The sequence below is a fragment of the Echinops telfairi genome, unplaced genomic scaffold (assembly GCF_000313985.2).
Source record: "Echinops telfairi isolate 266 unplaced genomic scaffold, ASM31398v2 ScPeMD7_2;HRSCAF=8, whole genome shotgun sequence".
NCBI lineage: Eukaryota > Metazoa > Chordata > Mammalia > Afrosoricida > Tenrecidae > Echinops > Echinops telfairi.
In genome coordinates, this window is record NW_022103898.1 from 41,778,564 (window position 1) to 41,802,158 (window position 23,595).

General features: G+C 40.1%; 1 protein-coding gene and 1 pseudogene across 1 annotated transcript; one reads left to right on the forward strand and one right to left on the reverse strand.

The window, feature by feature from the left end:
- Positions 1–5,657: 5,657 nt before the first annotated feature.
- Positions 5,658–8,806, forward strand: LOC105978405 (BBSome-interacting protein 1-like). The gene is made up of 2 exons (XM_045288623.1): positions 5,658–5,733; positions 8,580–8,806. The coding sequence occupies exons 1-2, from the start codon at positions 5,658–5,660 to the stop codon at positions 8,804–8,806; spliced, it is 303 nt and encodes a 100-aa protein (XP_045144558.1).
- Positions 8,807–21,247: 12,441 nt separating this feature from the next.
- Positions 21,248–22,061, reverse strand: LOC101645381 (annotated as a pseudogene).
- Positions 22,062–23,595: the final 1,534 nt, after the last annotated feature.

Here is a 23,595-nt window from a genome sequence, read left to right on the forward strand (position 1 = left end):
GGGGGGCAGCACTAAGAAAATGAACCTTTTAGCTAGTAGTTGGGGCCCTAACTATATGCACTAGCCAGAGACTGTCTTTCAGAGCAAGGACTATACAAAAGAGTTTCAAGATGTTCTTGGATAAATGGAATGAGAAGGTAATAGTTTTTTTACTATTGCTCTAAATGCAAACTGTTTGGTAATAAGACATTCAATAAATAAGGAATATATATATACTGTTTATCTGTCTCTCTATATATACTATTTATGTGTGTATATATACACACATGTATTTATATTATATTAAGTGGCTAGTGGTTTTGAACAGCCAACCTTGAAATTTGAACAAACAACCTTATATATTTACAACATTGTACTACCAAGACATGCTCCTGTTCTCTGTGTGTATATGTGTATATAGATAGATAGATAGATAGCTACATAGAGTTAAGTAGAATTATAGTTACATATTAATGTATATGCATATAATCATAGGTAATTATAGCATGATAAGCAAAAACAAACCATTTATATGATAAATCTTGGTAAATCTACTATCCAAATTTATTCAGTTTCCTATCCATTCAAGTGGTCCAATCAGCCTTTCTAAATACGGTCAGTGTTATGTTTTTACTCTCCTATATCTTAATGTCTACAGAGAAACAAAAGTTACACTTTCAAAATAAAAATCAGGAGATGTCAGCTCCTAGAGTATCGTGAGGCAGCTAAATTTTGAACTATCTCACTTTCCCTACAAAAAATTTTAAGCATAAAAAATGAAACTGAGAGGGGAAAACTGCAATCCATAACTTGTATCAAACTAAAAGTTAGATACACCTACAAACTCTAATTATTGATAAAGATTGTCAAACTACATAAACCATTAAGACTGGCAAAATATCCCAAGCACATGACAGAAACATTTAAAGAAAACAGAGATGTTGATTGTTCCTATCTATTATACACTCTAATAATTTTCAGCCATAAAAGAAATAAACCATTTTAAGTCATTCTGGAAACAAACAACAGAACTATGCAAGAGAAGAAAACACCATTCTAGGCTTCCAATGTCAAGCAACTGCTGCCAACATGAGAATCCTGGGAATCTTGAAAAGGGCGTGTCTCACTCCAAGAAGAAACCACGGAAAGGAATCAAAGTAAACCAAATGAGTTGGTTGGAAAGAAATAGTTATCAGATAAGAGATGTGGACAAGAAGAATCTGAAATAATGCCATCAAAACAATTTTTTCAGCTTGGAAGTACCACTTTATAAAGGAAAACATGGGACAAATTGAAGTGAGTTTTCCTGAATCGGGAGGTATTCTAAAATCCAGAGGGGCCTGTGATGTAGCCAATTATTATGACCCTCATGGTGTAGTGGTTACTGGTTGGGCTTCAATCTGAATGCTTGGCCCTTTGAACCCACCAGCAGCTCCGTGGGAGACAGACAAGGGTTACAGTCACACTATTGGAAACCCACAGGGTTCCCTGCGAGTTAGCATCGTCGCGATGGCAGTGAGTTTGATTTTTGGTTCTAGTCACAATTCCTTTTGTGATGCATGATTTTAAAAACTCTCTCTGTGTGTGTGTGTGTGTGTGTGTCTTAACCTTCAGTATGGACTACAATTCCATGGAAGTCAAACAAAAATACTCACAACCAAACCAATAGGTAACATCCTGATAAATGGAGAAAAGATTGAACCGCTTTGCAGGGATTTCATCTTGCTTGAACCCACAATAAATGCACATGGAAGCAGCAGGCAAGAGTTCAAATGACACATTGCATTGGTAAATCTGCTGCACGAGACCTTTTCAAAGTGTTGAAAAGCAAGGAGATGACTTTGAGGACAAAGGAGCTCCTGACGGTGGTGTTTTCTGTCACCTCTTACCTATGCGAAAGTTGGACATTGAATAAAGAAGACTATGATGAACCAGTGCACTTATATATGGTGCTCAAGAAGAATATGGAGAAGACCGTGGACAGCAAAAGAACAAACACATCCGTCTTGTAAGAAGCACAGGCAGAATGCTCCTTAGAGGCCAGGATGGTGAGATTTCATCTCACGTACCTTGGATGTGTTGCCTGGAGAGACTATGCCCTGGGGTAGGACATCAGGCTTGGTAGAGTAGAGGTGCGGTGATGGAGGGGAAGGCCCTCAGCATGAATTGACACGATGGCAGCAACAATGGGCTCAAACATCAGAACGATTTTGAGGATGGCACAGGAACGGACAGTGTTTTGTTTGGTTGTATGGTCGGTAGGATTTAGAAAGGTTGTCAGAAACAACAACATGCCTATGGCTATAATCCCATTTTGAAGGAGTTCTCTGCTAAAGTAATGGGAAGGATTGAGATATGGTCAGAGCCCACTTCAGTGAACCAAGCCACATCTTTTGTTTCCTTGGGTGTATCTTGAAGGTCTACTTACTAGAGGGTGTGACTTAACACACCATCCTTGGGGGTCTGCTTGGCTAAAAGACAAACACTTCACCTTTACCAAAGTCCTTCCTCCTCATATAAGACCCAGCTCAGTCACAGAGAGGAGTCCCTGGGACAACCAGAAGAACATGCTCTAGATCTCTGTCTGAAATCTCATCTCGGTCTGAGAGCTGTCCCCAGATCTCTGGCAGAGGCCAAAACTAGAGGCATGAGAGACTAGGGTCTAGAGTCTCAGAGGAGCAGCTCTGAGACTATGGGTAACTTCTCCTCATCTGGCTCAAGTCTATGTACTGTGACACAGAGTGACACAAGGTTTTCTGGTTCAGTGTGGAGGAAGCTAAGGGACATCACACAAAGAGACTTAGTTGGTGACTGAGGAGAGGTAGTGCTGTGTACCAATGACTGTATCCTTAGTATTTATTGATCCTGGCTTTCAGTAACCTATTAGCTTTTCTAATAAGCCCCCTTAATCATCATCATCATTATTAATTAATTATGGTTTGTGAGTTCTGTGTGGCCAATGCAATGAATTGTTGAAGCTAGTATAGAAGTAGAGCGCTGTCAGAGAAACAGGTGGTGTCAGAAAAGGGACAGAAGGGTGGAACGTGGAAACATATCTCACCCTTGTCCCATGGCATTTGGAAAGCCGGACAAGGTCAGACGTGGCCCTCTATGCCGTCTTCCTCATCAGAGCTGGAGAAGAGAAGCGAGTCCTTGAAAAAGCAACATCGGGCCATTCTTCATCGTTATCCCATTGTCCTTCAATCGATTCAGAAAAAAAACCCTTTAAATATGTTTATAGGAAAGAGGCATACTCTACTTCCATGCAAAAGGATAAATATCAGAGCAAAAAATTTGAACAATAAAATTTCACTATGAAAATAAATGAGCTGCAGAAAAAAATACAATTATATATCTCTTTCAAAATGTTAAAAGATTCTAGGGACACCATAGAAAATTGGACCAGAACAAATCAATTAAGGAAATAAAATGCAATAACCAGATAACAGATAGTGAGCGCCAGGATGAGGGTAAGAAGCAGGAAAGAAGAATGGGGGAAAGCGAAAAAGACACGGAAAGGAAGAGCCAGAGAAAGAATAAATATATCAAATAATGAAGATTAAATTATGAAACAGAAAAAAATAACACAGGAACATGGAAAGGGGAAAGCTCGCAACACAGAGATTATTGTCAAAATACCACCAGCTTTTATTTCAGGGGGTAGATTAAAACTGTGTCATAGGACTTTCAATGGCTCATTTATTTTATTTTGTGCTTTTTGAAGTAGATCTCCAGGGGTTTCTTTCTTTTTTTTTTCCCCCAGGAGTTTCTTTTAATGAGTCTCTGCATGGGCTCAAACTTCCAACCTTTCAGTTAGTAGCTGAGCACATTAGCCACTGTACGACCTTTGTAGCTGTTTTGATTACTTGCTTTCTGACCCTATCTTCCCTGTTCAAACAATGCTGAAATCCCACATTTCCACTGGAATGCAACCTGCTATGTATTAGGAATTTCAACCAGAGCCCATTATTCAGTGTACATTGAGGTCCTACTCTGAATCAAGGCAACTGGGTATGGGATTCAGCATGTTGGCAGCAGTATCCCAGCACTGAATGCTTGTCTTTCTCACCATTTGGGTACCAGTTACTTGAAGTCAGGGACCTTACTCCTTTGCATTGCTCTTTGCATAGGGGAACTCACTGCCTTTCTCAGTTTCATTCAGAACTTTCCATTTTCACCAGGTTTCCTGGACTACCTGCTGATGGTCAGCTATTTATTAATCTGTGAAACCTGGTCATTTCTTCATCCACATCCTCTGGGAGAGAGTAGCATTTGTTTTGAAGAAGCAGTATTTCTTTGTGTGGTCAAATTATGTTTGTACTGTCAAAGCAGGAAGGCACATAGTTTCTTTACCTTCGCTTTTAATGGAAAATCAGAGTTGGATGCACTTGGTGTTATTTCTTTAGAATGCTTAGATTCCAGGGGATTTCTTGTTCGCAGAATGGCTTTTCAGTGTAATGCTGCAGTTTTGCTCAAAAGATTTATTGCTGAAGAAATCTTAAGAATAACTGGTACTTGTATTAATTTTCCACTTTAATCACCAGCTGGGATTTAAATATCCTTTTCGAGCCTGCTCTTGGAAGCTAATGCCAGTTATCAAAGCCTAAATTTAGTGACGGCCTTTGAGTCCCTGCTCAGTTGGTCTGTGGCTTCCTCTTCCCTTAACCTCTGCCTGCGGCCCTGGCATGTCACCATGTGTGACACGATTGCCACATGGGAGCTCTGACGGACACGACATGAAATCCCCCGGGAGACTCCCCCTCTGCCACCTTTCCAACGTTGGAGGACTGGGAGAGAGATGCGGCGGCAGTGCTTGGTAATGATCTGGCTGCATGAAACTCCTAAAGAAAGCTCTTGCCGGTGCTTAAAACTGAAATTCCTAGACCCTCAAGTTTCAAGGGTTCCATGAATCTAGCACAGAATACCCACTAACGTCTCATATATCCTTTACTTATCTATCTTAATTTATGAATTTATAAAGAAAAAGAAGCCCAAGCCCAGGCCAGGAGTCATTTGAACTTGAAACCATGGGTGCATATCTGTATGTGGGGTATACATGAGTGTAGAGGTAATGGGCGACTCCTGTGGCTCATCTGTCCTGCTCCCATGGCCTGTATCCACATCACCAAGAGCTAGTGTGTTTCCTTCACTTAAAAATAGGGCCCATTTCCTTCCTGTGCTCCCACAAGGGTACAGCCTTGTTATAAGGTATCCGGAGATCCTAGGAGACATTCATATATTCAAGTGTCCATTTTAAGCATCTCTCAAGTATTTTTGAAAGAAAATGTCCTTTCTTACCTTAGGGCCATTTGTAGCCCACGCTATACTGAATGAAAACCAGGAATTACTAGCATGTCCCTAGTCTCCCCTGTTTGTCCTTTCACCCATCCCACGCATTTCACCATCATGGAAGGATAGTAGAGGGCACTGTGCACTCTCTGAGGCATTCCTTTGTGATTTAATCATCTATTTTATTTGAACTATACTTTAAAACCAGCAGGTATTTGGAAATTAAGGGGGAAAGCAGTGTGAATAAATGTAATAACTATAATAAATATGCAAGGTAAGCATAGAATAATGTGAGATGACAATTAAGACCAAAATATCTATCAGATCAATACACATACTTTAGATTTACTTTGGAGAGGGCCAAAGAGGACGGCTTAGTCATACACACCATGGCATATGTATACAGCAAAGAACTGAAAAATAAAGATGAAACAGATATTGATGATAATCTAAGAGCCTGTAACAGTAAATGAAGAAAAGGAGTATTTGGTAAAATATCAAAGGAAATGCGAAACTACAGAGAAAACAAGGATTCTGGAGATCTTAGAAGGTATGCACACACTACCAGCCAGCATAGTGCAGCGTGGCCATCTTGAAACAATGCTAACAGTGTTCCCAAGTGAGAAGCCTATGAAGGCAGCTTCCCAGAAGCCTCAAGAAAAGACAGAGAAACTGTGTAGACAAGCTCAGAGTGAAGCAAAGTGCACAGCATGTGAACTGTATCTAAGGATTAAAAGTGCCGGGAAGCAGGGATTTCATCAGTCCTAGAGAACCAAGGGAGTGAAACAATAGGACAGAACTACTCAACAGCATCAGTCTCTGATCATTTGGTCAGGTGGCACGAGCAGAATGGAGGATCCTTGGAGTGGGGGTTAGAGATTCCAGACCAGACTGGACTCTGAATGGCACCTTTTCTTTAGGTCAGGGCCGGGTTCTGATATCTGCCTGCACTCTGCAGGGAGAATCTGGGGAAAAATGCTCCCACTCTTCCCATTTCCCCTCCACCGCCTTCCTAGGGCCCAACAGTGAGCCTCAGGCTGTAGATCTTCAGGGGAACAGATAGCCTCTTCTGACTCCTATGGAGCAAGCAAGGGCTTTGCTGGTGATTAATCCCCTTGTGATTACCAGTCCCACACTTACTGGCAACAGCTCCAAGAAATCCTAAACAGATTCAAAACAAAAGGAGGAATTGAAGATGTAATTTAGAAAACACAAAACCGAAAACCTCCCAGTAACAAGAATACCAACAACAAAAGAAACCTGGCACAAAGATGTTGGTGAAAATTTTGCCAAAGATTAAGAGAAGAGTTGACATTAATTCTACTCACACTATCCTAGAACATAGAAAATGAATTAATGCTTATTTTATGAATCCAGCATAACACTGATAACAAAGCCATGCAAAGATATATTAAAAAGGAGAAATAAAAGAGGAAAGAAAAACAGAGTAATATCTCTAATAAATAAAGATGCAAAAATTCTAAACAATATTCTACCAGTGGAATTCAGTAACATATCCAAAAGATAATACATCATAACCAATGGATTTGAGAAGTTTAATGTAACAAAATCAATCAATGCAATTCACCACATAATTAATGCAAGGAAAGGGATGGCATCACCATTTTAATTGATGCAGCAAAGATCTTTGATAAAATCCAACACCCTTTCTTGATAAAAAGAAAAGAAGGGTCATATCAACTCGGGTGGCGAATAAAGGAAAAAGTTTACAATTAAGATATGGCAGAAATGCACACGTCTGTCTGGATAAGACAGGCTGGATGAACAATCTGGAGGAGAAAACAACAGGACTGACAGTTCTGGGGGGACATGGGAGAGAGGGAGGTGGGGGGAAGGGAAGAGGTGTTAAAAAACAGAGGGACAAGGGAACAAGCGATCCAAATAGGTGGGGAGGTGAGTGTGGGAGACCTGGTAGGGCATGATCAAGGGGAATGTAACAAAGAGGAAGTGCTGAAATCCTGGTGGGGACTGAGCATGATAGTGGGACAGGAGGAAAATCAAGGGAAATGGAGGAAAAAGCTGGGAGGCAAAGGGCATTTATAGAGGTCTAGATAAAGACATGTACATATGCAAATATATTTATATGAGGATGGGGAAATAGAGCTATGTGCCTATATTATAGGTTTAGTATTAAGGTAGCAGAAGGACATTGGGTGTCCACTCAAGTACTCCCTCAATGCAAGATTACTTTCTTCTATTAAATTGGCATTTTATGATGCTCACCTTCCCGACACACCCGCTGAAGACAAAGTGGGTGAATAAGCAAATGTAGTGAAGAAAGCTGATGGTGCCCAGCTATCAAAAGATATAGCATCTGGGGTCTTAAAAGCTTGAAGGTAAATAAGTGGCCATCTAGCTCAGAAGCAACAACGCCCACATGGAAGAATATATCAGCCTGTGTGATCACGAGGTGTCGAAGTGATCACTGAAGACAAATGGGTGCATAAGCAAATGTGGCGAAGAAAGCTGATGGTGCTCGGCTATCAAAAAGTATAGCATCTGGGGTCTTAAAGGCTTGAAGGTAATCAAGCTCAGAAGCAACAAAGCCCACATGGAAGAAGCACACCAGCCTATGCAATCATGAGGTGGAGGTGTCGAAGGGATCAGGTATAAGGCATCATCAGAACAAAAAATCTCACCATAGCGAATGATGGGGGAAGTGCAGAGTGGAGACCCAAAGCCCATGAGTAGGCCACTGGAGATCCCCTTGCAGAGGGGTCTCAGGGAGGAGATGAGTCAGTCAGGGTGCGATGTAGCAACGATGAAAAATACAACTTTCCTCTAGTTCCTAAATACTTCCTCCCCGCTCCCACTATCATGACACGAATTCTACCTTGCAAGTCTGGCTAGAACAGAGGATGTACACTGGTACACATAAGAACTGGAAATCCAGGGAATCCAGGGTGGATGATCCCTACAGGACCAGTGGTGTGAGTGGCGATACTGGGAGGGTAGAGGGAGAGTGGGTTGGAAAGAGGGAACCGATTACAAGGAACTATATGTGACCTCCTCCCTGGGGGACAGACAACAGAAAAGAGGGTAAAGGGAGACATCGGACAGGGCAAAATATGACAAAATAACAATTTATAAATTATCAAGGGCTCATGAGGGAGGGGGGAGCGGGGAGGGAGGGGGAAAATGAGGACCTAATGCCGGGGGCTTAAGTGGAAAGGAAATGTTTTGAGAATGATGAGGGCAATGAATGTACAAATGCGCTTTAAACAATTGATGTATGTATGGATTGTGATAAGAGTTGTATGAGCCCCTAATAAATTGATTTTTTTAAAAAGATGTGGCAGAAATGAAGTCAATGTTCCGGAAAGTGCTTCCAAACCAAGGGCAGCTCTCTGTGGAAGATATAACCACAATGGTGCTATGTAAGCCCAAACTTTTACCCTTAACATCTCTGACTCTGGAAAAACTGGAGAAAATGCAGCAAGCAGCCCAGGATACAGTTCACCAGCAAGAATTGGCAGAAAAGGAAAAGCAGCAAATAACACACCGAATGATGACCTAGTACTTCCACCACATCCCTGCCTGTTTCATAGTAACCAGAAAGAATATCCACATCTTATACTAATAGAAATGTATTAATAAAACTAGTAATATTCATATAGATACTGCAGAAATACCAAGATTGAGCTGTGTGATGGCCTCCAGATTTGGTGGGAATTGAATCTCAAACTCTTCTTTTATGGAAGCGTCTCAGCTAACCATAAGGGCAGGGTAGCCAAAGGACCATGTAGGTCTCCCGGTCAGGCAACTGCTGGAAACTCAGGAGAGGTTGAGATGCCTGGGCTGGAGGAGGAGCTTGCCAGAAGTGGCGGCGCCCAGCACACACCATCAAGAGATGAATAGGGAAAATGGCGGAGGCCATTGCTACCTTCATTAACAAAACCTGAGCTTCCCTAGATAATCCATCCAGAAGCTGGCTGCACTGACGATGATGAGCAAATGGGAGACACCTTGGCCTACCAGGTGAACAATTCCCAAACCAAGGGAGGTGTAGAACCTGCAATTTGATGTCCAGGTAGTATAACCTGAAAGGAATTCCATTTCTTTTAAGAAAGGTTTGAACAATATGTAAGAAATAGCCTAAAAGGTTACCTTAAGATTCACTGCATTTTGGCTTAATTCCATGTGGTCCAAAGACTTCCCATCCATGACTGGGTTCAGCCAGAGGCAGCCGTCTGGAGATACAGCCCAGGACATGCCTGACACCATCCCATAATGGTTGGATGGTTTGTACCGGGCTCCAAGAAGTCATAAGGGAAGACAAACCCTGCTTTGAAACCCTCAGCTACTCAAACGCGTTCTTTGCCAAGATCCTGGGTCAACTCCCAACCCCTTTTGATTTTGTGCTGCCCATTGGCAATAGATGAAACAGCCTTTTTTTCTTGCTTCAGGAATATCACCCTGTGCCCTCAAGGGAGTGAGGAGACAAGCCTGGTGGAAGGGGACAGCCCTCTTGGAGGCAGTGCCCATGGCGAATATGGAGCAGCGTGACTTTTCACTGGGGAATTTCCCCCATCCAGAAGGCGAGACCACCCAGAAAATGAGTCATCACTAGAGAAAACTCCATGTCTGCAGCCAGCGCAGGGCCATGTTTGCCACATGTACTTTCCATAAGGGAGACCCATGTCAGTAGGTAGCTTGTCCCACCTACCTGCTGATAAGAGGAGTAGATGTGTTTTTCTTGACAGATGGGAATTAGAGATGAGATTTAGCCACCAAAAACCCCAAGATTGATGAGACCTATTAGGAATTTAAATACTTGAGTTTGCATTGAATACAAGAAATTAAAATACTTTTAACCAAAATTTCTGACGTCTTACCCAAATCAAGTTCTTGGAACTTCAAGTTATTCAGTATGCCAACTGTTAATCAGGTTTACAGACAATATTCTCAGGTATGAGTGGCTACATGCAGTGTGTGTTCAGACTCAGGTTTCCATAATACCCAATACAAAGTGTATATAAATAAGCTTAGTTTTTCACTAAATGTATATGTTTAAGGCTATCTTGAGCTAACTAGTAATGACTGAAGAGCTTCTCAAAAGTTGTTTTAATTAAAACTTCACTTATGCTGGATGGTCATCTGAATTATTGACTATACTGCATTTCAAAACTTAAAAATCATATGGCTACCGTCATCAAGGTCTTGAAAAATTAAATACATGAAAGTGTTTCTTATAAGGTGACTTCAAAAGTTCTTGGAAAAACCTTATCCTTTCATTCCATTTCCACAAAAACCTTAAGGCTCTGCCCAATAGAAGCCAAAGTAACACAGACTTGAAATGTGAAGATTTAGAATTGTAATTTTAAAAGATGATCTAAACTTATCATATATACAGTCCTAATACATGTATAAAGATTCTGGCCATAGTTCCAGGTAAGTTTGCTGAATCACTAATCAGCAATGTAAGCAAGCAAAGACCTGACACCTGGCTGAGTAATGAGGCTCAGCATTTACTGGCAGCTAATAGTTTCTTAGATGCTGTTAAATGCAAAACCTTTTGAGTCTTTGGAGAATAATTTTCCTAACATTTTAGTAGCAGAACTTAAGAATTAGCATAGGTATTATACAAATTTTTGTAACTTCATTAAGCTCTAGCTAAACAGAGGTCAGTAAACAGGGAGCAGGGGTCCCTGCATTTGTCCCCATTTAAATATTTCTAAAATCCATTTTATGCTTTTGATATAAATGCTAGCAAGGAAAAAGTTTTTTTTAAAAAAAAGCAAGTTATCTTCCTTGTATGATTTAAATTTTGCTGTGTGAAGTTACAAAGCTCTTTTGCTTTTTTAAGACCTAAAATAAATATACTCAATAAGAAAGAAAAAGAAATGAAGGAAATTTTTTCAGCATAATTAAGGACATAAGTACAAAACCAACAAATAATGTTATTCTCCATGAAGAGAGATTGAAAAAATCCCCCTTAAGAATGAGAATGTCCATTCTCACCACTCTTATTCAATATCGTACTGGAAATTTGCAGCCAAAATAATAAGACAAGGAAGCCGATAATGAGGTATCCAAATTGGTAAGGAAAAAGTGAAAATATCCCTATTCCCAGATGACACAATTCTGTACCTAGAAGATTGTACAGATCCCTTGAGCAAGCTTCCGGAACTTTTAGAAAGGTTCACCAAAGGGACAGGGCACACAATCACATAAACACCAGGTGCATTCTTCTACAGGAACTAGACCAATGGAACAGAATTGCAAACTAAAAGGAAATCCATCCAGCTGTGGGTAGTGGATTTTCGACAGAGGGTCAAGTTTCATTTGATGGAGAAGGGTCTCTTTAATAAATGTTGTTGGCAAAATTGGAGATCCATTTGCAGAAAAACAAACCTGGATCAATAGCTCACACCAAACGCAAAACTAAAAATCGATCACAGACCTAAATATTAAAGGTAAAACTATAAAACTCCTAGGAGATAGCCTAGGAACAAAACTACAGGTCTTAAATGTGGCATAAATACACAATCAAATATAACCAAGAAAGCACAACAGCAGAAGATAGACAAGGAAACTCAGGCCTCCTAAAAAGTGAGCTTTGTCCTCCTTAGACGACTTCAGAAAGACGGTGAAAGGAGCACCTGCAGCCTGGGGAGATGTTTGGCAACAGCATGTTTGGCAGCGGTCTAACCTATTAAAAATATAGAAAACTCTAACAGCTCAACAACAAAAAGGCATGTGCGTATAATCCAATTTAAACAGTGCAGACATGACATGAACAGACATGTCACCAAAGAAGAGATTGAAGCAATTAACAAACACATGAAGAAATACTTGACCTTATTAGCGATTGCGGTTAAATAGCACGGAGTTGTTTCTGACTCATAAGGGTTCCATGTGGGAAAGATGAAAACACGGCCTGGTCTTATGACATGCTCATGCGTATTATGTGTGAGCCCATCGTTGCAGCCATCCTGTCGATTCCTGAGAAGGATGCAAATCAGACCTACAGTGATATATCACCTCACCCCTGCACAAATGGCATTGATTAAAAAACAGAGAACAACAAATGCTTGGTAGTGGAGAGACTGGCACCCTCACACACTAGTGTGTGATATTGCAAAATTCTACAACCATTACGGAGCATATAGTATAGTACAGTACTTCCTCCAAAAGCTAGAAATAAAAATAGCATATGATCGAGGGATCACACACCTAGGCACGCATCTCAGAGAACTGAGAGCAGAGACACAAGTAGATAACCAAGCATAAGTTAAAGTTGCTATGGAATAATAAAAACTCTTATTAAGCTATTATAAAGATCAAAATGTGAAGCAATTCTTTCTTGATACACCCTCTCTCCACAGCTATAAACCTTTCTGAAGGCACTGTTTCCATCTCTTTAACCCTGCCCCGAAGACCAAGTCTGTATTCGTAGATTTGGCATCCTTGAAGCATTCAAATCCTGTTCCTTTGAAATGCTCATGGAGCAGCAAAAAGAAGTCTGGAGAGACACACTCAGAGCTATAAGATAGATGAGGGGAAGTTTCCCAACAAAATTCTCATGGGACAGCCCTTGTTATCTATGAAGAGTGATTAGGTGCAGTCATGATAAGGGGATAAAAAATCCAAGAACAAATTTCCTGGCTTTTTTAACTCACCAGTGCAGTTTTCCTTTTGCTTAAAAACCTTCCTAATAAGCTCCCATGATCATGCTCCCCTGTATTCTTGAGAAAATCTATCAAGAGTACTGTGGAATTTCTAAAAACTGGCCCTAACCTTCCGGGTTGATCTCTTTACCTTGAATTGAATTGGCTCAACGATTGACCTTCTGGTCCCCCAAGACCATGGTCCTGCTTCCCTAGGTCAAGTGAGTCACTGCTGCAAGGCGTTTGGTTATGTCTAAGTAGATGCATTGCACTGGGTAAATCTGCTGCACATGACTTTTTAAAGTGTTGAAAAGCAAAAATGTCACTTTGCCTGACCCACTATTTTTAAGTGCCTCTTAGGCAGGAGACAGTTGGACACTGAATAAGGAAGACCGAAGAAGAATCGATACACTTGAATTATGGTGCTGGAGAAGAATCTTGCAAGTACGATGGAATGCCGAAAGAACCAACAGAGCTGCCCAAAAGAAGTACCGTCAGAATGTTCCTCAGAATCAAGGATGGGAGACTTTGTCTCACGTACTTTGGACATGTTATCAGGAGAGACCAGTCCCTGGAGAAGGGCATCCTGCTTGGTAGAGCAGACTCAAAAAACCATGCCTACTCATAACGAGCCTATAGGATAGGGTAGAACTGCCCCTGTGATTTTCCGAGAAAGTCTTTCTTTTCTCCTATGGACCCCACTGCCCACACGATGGATCACAGCCCATCTTATAAAGTCTATGCCACCTCTGGCAAACAAACAAACTGACTCCCATCGAGTCACTGCTTCCTCATAGGTTCCCCTGGGGTTTCAGAGACTAGAAGTGTTTTCAGGAATAGGAAGTTCAGTCTTTTTCCTGCAGAGCTGCTGGTGGTTTGAACTGTGAACCATGGGGATCGCAGCCTGAAGCAGAATTACTACACCAGCAGGGCTCTTTTAAAGAAGAAAGGCAGTGACAAAGCAGAAGACGGACTGACACAGTAGCTGCAACAGTGGACTGAAACACAACTGTGAGGTCGGTACAGAACTGGGCAGTATGTCTTTCTCTTGTCACAGGGTCGTTAGGAGTTGGAACCTACTCCGGGGCACCTGACAACGAGTTCCTCCCTTGTATACGCTATCATACTCATGGATCTATTTGCAACAAAAGTAAACACACATGTACAAATATCCTTAGTCAACACACACACACACACACACACATATTTATTTGTGGCTTTAGTCTCACTCCCTGTTACACTTGTTCAGCCTACATGTCAACCCATGTATCGATCCACTACTGTTACAAGATTGGGATATAATAGCATTTTCCTCTGTTGCCTTTAATTCTTGCAAACATCCTCGTGTCTTCCCGTGTCTCCCAAGTCTGTAGAAAAGCTAGCCAAAGACAGTCATACCATTTTTGAAAATACTCACTTTATGATGCATTTCAAGGATTTACTTTTGACTATGTTAGACAGTTTTATTATATTCGCAGCATTTCTAACTATAAAAAATAGCCTTTGGTTTCCAGGAAGCAAATATTCCCAGAAGACTAATCTTCTCTTCTTATTTCCATTACACTTTCCCTATCATGCAAAATTCCAGATGTTGATGAATTTCATTCAACATCTGCTTGTAAATCTTGGAATTGCTTTATCTATACATCAAAGTTGCCGGGTAAATAATTTAATACATATAAAAAGTTTAGTTCTTAAAATTTTGATAAGCCTATTTCATTATTTGGAACTTGGCTAAGATTGGTATAGACCTCCAGTTTCAGAAGACAGACTAAATTCATAATTACTTTTGACATCAAACATTACATAATATGTTTATAATGATGGAAGATCATTTTGGTATTATAAAACAAGCTTCTGTTGAATTGGAGAACTTAATTTTTATGAGATCATTTTTGGTATTATAAAACAAGCTTCTGTTGAATTGGAGAACTTAATTTTTATGAGATAGCCCTTCACCTTATTATGAGCAACAATACTACTCAAGTGCACAAAGTTAATAATTCCTAGACTTTGTCATATGAAAATTTGAAATATTTTGTTTATCCTTTCTGTTGTGGAAAATGCTTTCATCATGGTATGTATTTTTATTTTACCACAGTTGAAATACTAGGGAAATACATTATAAAAGTTTTTAAGGATTGGTCAAATATTTTCAACGGCTGCTGGAATCTGGGACTGCAGGTGCTGTGGAAACGATGCGAGACAATGAGCGGGCACTGGAAGAGGTGGAGAAAACCAAGCTTTATGAAGCCGGCAGCTCCAGAGGAGAAATTGCTTTCAAATTCTGGGTCCTGAATGAAGGGTGAGTGTGTAAATGTGGGGTTCTTCGAGTGGAATTTTACAAAAACAGAAGTTTGGTCAGAGCAAGTGAACAACATTCAGGAAACACACTGGTAGACCATCCTGTGTTCACAGGCTGTTCTTGGGTTGGGGGACCACCTGCAGTTGTTGGAGCCCTGGGGCTATTCTGGTTAAATTTCAATGTATTTCCACTTAAAAAAATGATAGTAATAGTGTCAGAACCCATCTAAGTTCAGAGAGAATAATGCAGTTCAAGATTAGTCCAAGACTAATTCCTATGAAGTAGAAATCAGACATACCTCCATTTTCCAATTCTTTTTTCTAGCTTTGACACCAGCTAGCTCTCTCAGGACACTCTTTTTTTTTCCAAACATTTTATTGGGGGCTCATACAATTCTTATCACAATCCATACATCCATCCATTGTGTCAAGCACATTTGTACATTTGTTGCCATCATTATTCTCAAAACATTTTCTTTCTACTGGAGCCCTTGGTATCAGCTCATTTTTCCCCACCCTCCTCCACCCTTCCTCCCTCATGAACCCTTGATAATTTATAATTTATTATTTTCTCAGGTCTTACACTGACTGATGTCTCCCTTCACCCATTTTCCTGTTCTCCATCACCCAAGAAGGAGGTTATATGTAGATCATTGTAATCAGTTTCCCCTCACCCCCCCCTACCTTCCCCTTACCTTCCTGGTATTGCTACTCTCGATATTGGTCTTGAGGGGCTTATCTGTACTGGACTCCCTGTGTTTCCAGTTCTTATCTGTACCCGTGTACATGCTCTGGTTTAGCCGGATTTGTAAGATAGAATTGGGGTCATGATAGTGGGGAGGGGGTGGCAACATTATAGAATCAGAGGCAAAGTTGTATTTTCAATGGTGCTATACTGCACCCTGATTGGCTCATCTCTTCTTTGTGACCCTTCTGGAAGGGGATGTCCAAGTGTCTACAGACGGACTTTGGGTCTCCATTACACACTCTCCTTCATTCACAATGATATGATTTTTTCTTCTGGGTCTTTGATCCTATCAACACCTCATGATCACACAGGCTGGTGTGTTTCTTCCATGTGGACTTTGTTGCCTCTCAGCTAGATGGCCGCTTGTTTATCTTCAAGCCTTTAAGACCCCAGACACTTTATCTTTTGATAGCCAGGCACCATCCACTTTCTTTACCACATTTGCTTATGCACCCATTTTGTCTTTAGCGATTGTGTCAGGAAGGTGTGTATCACGGAATGCCAGGTTATTAGAACAAAGTATTCTTGTGTTGAGGGAGTATTTGAGTAGAAGCCCAATGTCCAGGACACTCTTTATTTCTCTTTTTGGTTCAATAATGTGTTGTGATGGCAACATGGAACTCATGAACAGCAATTACTCTCAACTACAGTTTATTAAGGGATCAGGTGAAATTTGAGATCAGAGTTAACTATAATTCAAGCAACAATTCAAGATCATGATTAGATAAAGCATGTAGGCAAATTGTACTTTCTCCAATGTAGGACACCTTTCTGAGTTCCTCTTCACCGTGCAGGCCTATGGTTGAAAATTGGCACCTTCAGTTCCCTGAGGACAGCATTCCTGTAGTGTCTTCCCCTTGCCATCACAGCCAATTCTGTCATTAGGCATCTTCTGGGTCTCTCTATGTTAAGTGTACAGCTCCTAGCCTATAGACTAGCTCTTTCAGGAGGTTTCCTGCCTCCCTCTCTCTGCTTCTTCTTTCTTCTTTTGGCTGCTGCTTCTTTTCCTGATTATTTCTATTTGTAAACTTCTATGGGAATGGTGCTTAAATACACAAACCCTTTGTCAATTGCAAGGCATGGAACTCCTACTAGGGTCATGAATTGACCAATCCCCTCTTGGTAGGCTGCACATATTTCATTTGCATACTAGGCTACAAATCCCTGCAAAGTGCATACCAAATACAGAGCAGGCTACCCAGGAAATGTCAATCATATGGACAAAAGTAACAAAACCTCTGGATAGAAACTAGAGCAGAGTTAACTCCTCAGAGTTGAAGAGAAAAATCTGACTACTTTTTCCAAGAATTAAGGCCAAAAGACTATCTAAAGAAACTAATTTCTCCACAGTTACTATTATAATTTAATGTAAAAGTAGTGGCTTAAAACAACCCACATTTAATTGATACTATAGAATTTATTCAGCCAGGCCCCTGTGTGTGGACAAGGACTATTTCTAATATCTTGTTATTAAAAATGCAGCAACAAATAATTTTATATTTACACGTCATTCTTGAATAGAGCTCTCTGTGTGAATATGTCCCAAAGTAGGACATCTAGTTCAGAGGATAATTCATTAGATAATTGTTGGAATACTTTTGCTCTAGGATAGATCATTCAACATTCCCCAAAGTGATTAATGTAACTCTTATTTTCTCATTACAAGCGAAATATCTGATTTTTTCAAAATATGGGAATATGTAACTTAAGTGATATATGTATATCTTATTATGAATGAAATCAAATATCTATTTACCTATTTAAAGGCCATCTGACTTCCTTTTACTGTGTCCTGTCTATTGGTATCTTGTGCTTATTTTTTTCGTTTGAGTTTTCATCTCATTTTCACAGCTAGGATTTTTTCATTGATAGTAGCTCTGTAACTTTGACTTTCAGTTAGTCACTGAGCCCTTAACCACTAGGCCACCAGGTAATCATTTGTCTGAAATATGAGTTGTAATTATTTTCCATTGTTTTCCATTTGTGGTTTGAATTTGTATATTGTGTTTTGTCATGGGGATTTTTAATAGAATAGTTTTTAGGTAGGAACAATTAGAATAGTTTTATGAGTCTTTGATTTCAGGACTTTTCTAATTGAGGAATGGAGGTAAATTCATGTTTCCACAGTTACATGTTTGTATGTTAGAGTCTTACAGTGTTGAAAAGCAAAGGCTTCACCTTGCCTGACCCATGCTACGCTATTTTTAATTGTCTCTCTCTGCATGAGAATGTCGGACATTGAATAAAGGAAGAGCAGAGAAGAATTGATGCATTTGAATGATGGTGCTGAAGAACAACATTGAAAGTACCAGGGAATGCCAAAAGAACCACAAATCTGTCTCAGAAGGAGTAAGGTCAGGATGTTCCTTAGAGTCAAGGATGGGAGACTTTGTCTCACGGACTTGGGGCATGTTATCGGGAAAGACCAGTCCCTGGAGCAGGGCATCATGCTTGGTAAAGCAGACCCATAAAACCATGCTGACTCATAGTGACCCTACAGGACAGGGCAGAATTGTTTTCACATTAAATACTTGATCCATTTGGAATTAATCCTAGAATTTGGTTTCAGCCATAAATCATCTGTTATATTTTCTTCTAAATCTATTCAATTTCCCAACATTAGTTACTAAAAGGTTTAGTTTAGGCCTTTTATAACGTTCATATTTGTAACATGCTATGATTTTCTTTTGTTCTATTGATTTTTTTGTCTAGTTATGTAAATGATCAACCATTTTGATTATTAAGGTATACTTTTTTTTTTTAGTAATCTGGCCATGTTATATTGTTCTTTTAAATTATTATTATTATTCAGAATTCTGGTTTTAAACTAAGATTTTATGTGTATAATCCTTAAGCATTTTTATCAATGCTTCTTAAAATACTTGGGAAGTTTTAATTTACTTATTTTCTATGATGTGGAACATTTTAATAACATTTTGGTATTGTATTCTTCTTAACAATAGTCAAAATTTCCTGGGAAAAGTTTGGCCCTGTGCTTTCTTGATTTTTTTTTTAATCCCATAATTTTTTCAGTGAAAATTTTTCATTTTAAATATTCTTTTTTGACATCAATTATATTTTCCTAAAGTTATACGTGGTATGTAACTTTATAAAATATTATATAGCAATGAATAGCAAAGACTTCAGAGTTAAAATGTATTTTCCTATTTCAAAGGTTATTTTTAATTTTTATTTTGTGTACTCTTGGTTTCTAATATATCTTTGTTGGTTAAATATTGATTCACTAATTCTATTTGTATTTTCAAAGAATTAGTCTTTTGAGCTATGATTCTATTGTTTTACAAATGCCTTAAATTTTCTTTCGTATTGGAACATAATAAATTCACAAATTTTAAGTGCATGATTATGATTTTTTTCAAGTGTAAGCAGGGTTGTAGCCACTTTCATTATCGAAATAGAACACTAACATTGCCCAAGAAATTCCCTTGTGTTCCTTTGCAATCACACTTCTATCGCACCTCTGACACACTAATGGATTTCTTTCAACTAGTTGAACTTTTTCTAGAGTTTCATAAAAATTAAATAGTAAATAACCATATTTTGTAAATAATATCCCCAGAAAAATAACATATTTATTCTTGTCATTAGGTGCCATTGACACATAGTGACCCCAACACTCAACAGAACAAAAGACTACCAGGTCCTGTGCCATCCTCCCAATTGTTACCATACTAGAGACTATTGTTGCAACCACAGTCTCAATTCATCTAGGGCCTTCTGCTTGTTCTCCGCCCCTCAACTTTACCAAGCATGAGGTCTTTCTCGAGAGTCTGCTCTCTCCTACCATAAGTTCAAAGTATTTAAGATGAAGGTTTGCCATATTTGCCTCAAAGGAGCACTCTAACCGAACTTCTTCAAGACAGATTGATTTGTTCTTTTAGCTGTTGTTGGGTGCCATTGAGTTTGCTCTACCCCATAGCAACCCTATGCACAACAGAATGAAATGCTGCATGGTCCTGTGCCATCCTCACAATTGTTCCTATGCCTGAGCCCATTGATGTAGCCACTGTGTCAATCCATTTCATTGAGGGCCTCCCTCTTTTTACTGTCCTTCCATTTTACCAAACATGATATCCTTCTCCAGGGACTGGTCTCTTCTGATAATATGCCCAAAGTATGTGAGACAAAGTCTTGCCATCCTTGAACCTAAGGAGCACTTCGATCTTATTTCTTCTAACACAGATCAGATTTTCCTTTTAGCAGTCCATGGTACTTTCAATATAATTTGCCAGGACCACAATTAAAATGCATAGGTCCTTCTATAGTTTTCTTTATTCAATGTCTAACTTTCATGTGTATATGAGACAATGGAGTGTATATGAGGCAATGGAGAATACCATGGCTCGGGTTAGGTGCACCTTAGTCCTTAAAGTAACATCCTTGTTCTTCAATACTCTAAAGAGGTCTTGTGCAGCAGATTTACCTAATGCAATTCATTTTTTAATCTCTTGGCTGCTGGTTCCATGAGCATTAATTGAGGATCCAAGTAAGACAAAATCCTCAACCATTTCAACCTTTTATGCATTTATCATGATGTTGCCCATGGCTCCAGTTGTGCATACTTAGGTCTTCCTTACAGTGAGTTGCAATCCACCCTGAAGGCTACAGTCAGTGAGCTTTATCAGTAAGTGCATCCGTTCCTCCTTACTTTCAGCAAGTGAAGTAGTTAATAAGCATTCCTCCAACTCTGATGTCATATTCCTCTTCATATAATTCAGATTCTCTGATGATTTGCTAAGCATACAGATTGAACAAAGATGGTAAGAGGATAATACAACTTTGGTGCTCATTTCCCAGAGCCTTGTTTTTGACTAATGCATTCAGTGCAGCTTGGACTTCTTTCAGCAGCATTGGCTTTTGCTCCTATGCTACCTCTTGAAATGGTGGAATGTTGACCTGTTCTTTTTGGTACAGTGACTGTGTATCCATTTTCTCTTGATGGGTCCTGCATCATTCAATACTTTGCCCATAGAATCTTCAAAATTACAATTCAAGGCTTGAATTTTTTCCTGAGTTCTTTCAGTTTCATGTATGCTGAGCCTGTTCTTCTCTTTGGGTTTTCTAATTGTAGGTCATGGCCCATTTTGTTATACTCTTTGACTTTGTCTTTCTCCAGCTGCCCTTTGAAAAATTCTATTTAGCTACTTGTTTTCTTTTCTTCCATTTATTTTAGCTTCACTAGGATTAAATCAACTTTCAGAGTCAATTCTGACATCCACATTGTCTTTTTATTCTTTCCTATCTTGTTAGTGACCCTTTTCTTTATTTCATTTTTTTAATATTCTCTGAAGAATTTATTACAAACTGTTGTCGGCCACAAGGAAAATAAAAAGGACTATGTACAGCCTTACAGGAAACAGGCAGGGATCTGAGGCCAACCAAGATGAGTGTAGGGCCTTGGTGGGCGCATTCCCAAGGGAGGGGGCCCTCACATCCCTGGAGGAGATGGCCACATCCCTGGAGGGGGCAGGCCCATCAGAGTCCCCTGTCCAAGGGGAATGCCCACTGGAAGACCCATGGGAGGCCTCATACCAGGAGGTGGGCCCATCATGCCTGGAGGAGGTGCCCTTCAGCCCATAGGTGGTGGAGGACCTGCACAGGCCGGGTGGATACTGGGTCGGGGCCCCTGCAATACTGGCTGTGTCAGCAGTGGCGGCAGGAGCAACAGTGCCTCTTCCTTGGGGAGACATCACCTGTTGCGATGGACCACCAACTCCACAGACTGGACCAGAAAGTCCTGCAGGAGCTTGGGGCATTGGAACACCCGCTGGAATTCCTCTGCCAGCTGCCCTACCGATCCCTGGGCCTCCAGCAGCTCCAGCAAATGGGACTCGGGCAATGCCAGTATCTTTGAGAGGAGGCCCCTCCACAGTCATCAAGACCAGGTTCTCTCCTCGAAGCAGCACCAGGCCAAGGACTCACTTCTCTTCTCTTTCTGCTTGCTTAGAGTTCTTCGACTTGATCTTCTGAAACTCATCACAGTCACAGAGGATCAAGTTCATGTGTTTGTCGAACGCCTTGAAGGTGCCAATGAAGATGCTATCATCTTGCAGGCTGCACCTCATCCTGCAGTCGATGTGCTGCAGCATCTTGCTGCTCTTACCGACAGTCACGGTGGCAGTTCTGATGGCTCAGATTCTCCCCGATTCGCCTCAGCAGAGGCCCAGACGGCCCTCAAGAATTGGATTCCCGCTGCCGCTCAACCCTTTTCTTTCTTTATGAATGATGTTCTTGATGTCCTCGCACAGCCCATCTGGTCTTCTGTCATTAGTGTGAAATGAGTAGAATCTGTTCTTGAGATGTTCTCAAAATTCTGGTGGCATAGACTTTAGGTCTTATATTGGCTTTAATTTGCATCCACTTTAACCCAAACTTTCATATGAGCAATTGATGGTCTGTTTCACAGTCAGTCCCTAGCCTGGTTTTAGTTGCTGATATTGAACTTCTCCTCCATGTCTTCCCACAGTTATAGTCAATTTAATTTCTGTGTATTCCATCTGGAGAAGTCCATGTGTATCATCACCATTTGTGTTGTTAAAAAATGGTATTTGCTATGAAAAAGTTGTTGGTCTTGCAAAATTCTATCATGGGATCTCCAGTTTCTATCACCAAGACCATATTTTTAAACTGCTGCTCCTTCCTGTTTGTTTCCAACTTTTGCATTCCAGTTGCCAATAATTATCAATGCATGATCAATTTCAGACTGAATTTGTTGATAGAATTCTTTAATTTTTTCATTGCTAGATTTTGTGGTTGATGAATAAATTTGAATAATAGTTGTATTGATTAGCTACCCTTGAAGGTGGATGAGTATAACCCTATCACAGACAGCATTGTACTTCATGATTGATTTTTATATGTCCTTTTTGACAATGAATGCCACACCATTCCTCTTGATTGTGTTATTCCTGGAATAGTAAGTCATAAGATTTTCTGATTCAAAATGGCCAATACCAGTCGATTTCAGTTCACAGCTTAGGATATAAGTGTTTATGTGTTCCATTTCATTTTTGATCACTTCAAACTTTCCAAGATTCATACTTTGCATATTCTATGCTCTGAAACTTAGTAGGTCTTTGCAGTTGTTTTCCTACCTTGATCCAGGCTCTATCAGCAAATGAAGATGCTGAAGTCTCCACTCTCACAGGCTTTACCTCACTCACATCATCATGGTTGACTCCACTCTGAGAAATCAGCTCCTACTTCATCACATTTACAGTGCCCTTGGACTTGAAGGTCCCATCCTCTAGCACAATCTCCAAGAATGTTCTGCTCACATTCATGAGGCCTTCAGTATCTGACAAAGTTTCCAAGGTTTTCAGTGGCTCCTTCCCTTGAATTGCACAGCTGATTCCTTCTTCATTGTCTGCTCTTAGTTCCAAAGCTCCACTAAAACCTGAGCCTTTGCTGGCATTTGAAATACCAGTGACATCGCCCCCAGCAACATGCAAGCCACCGCAGTATGAAAATCTGACAGACAACTAGTGGATAAATAACATGTATCAATATAAAACAGCTGTAATGGCAAAATTATGAAAAACAGTTTTGGCATACCATACCCATGCATGCGCTGTGCGTGTATTATGACGTTTCAAGAAGTGTGTTTCAGCCTCATTCAATAAT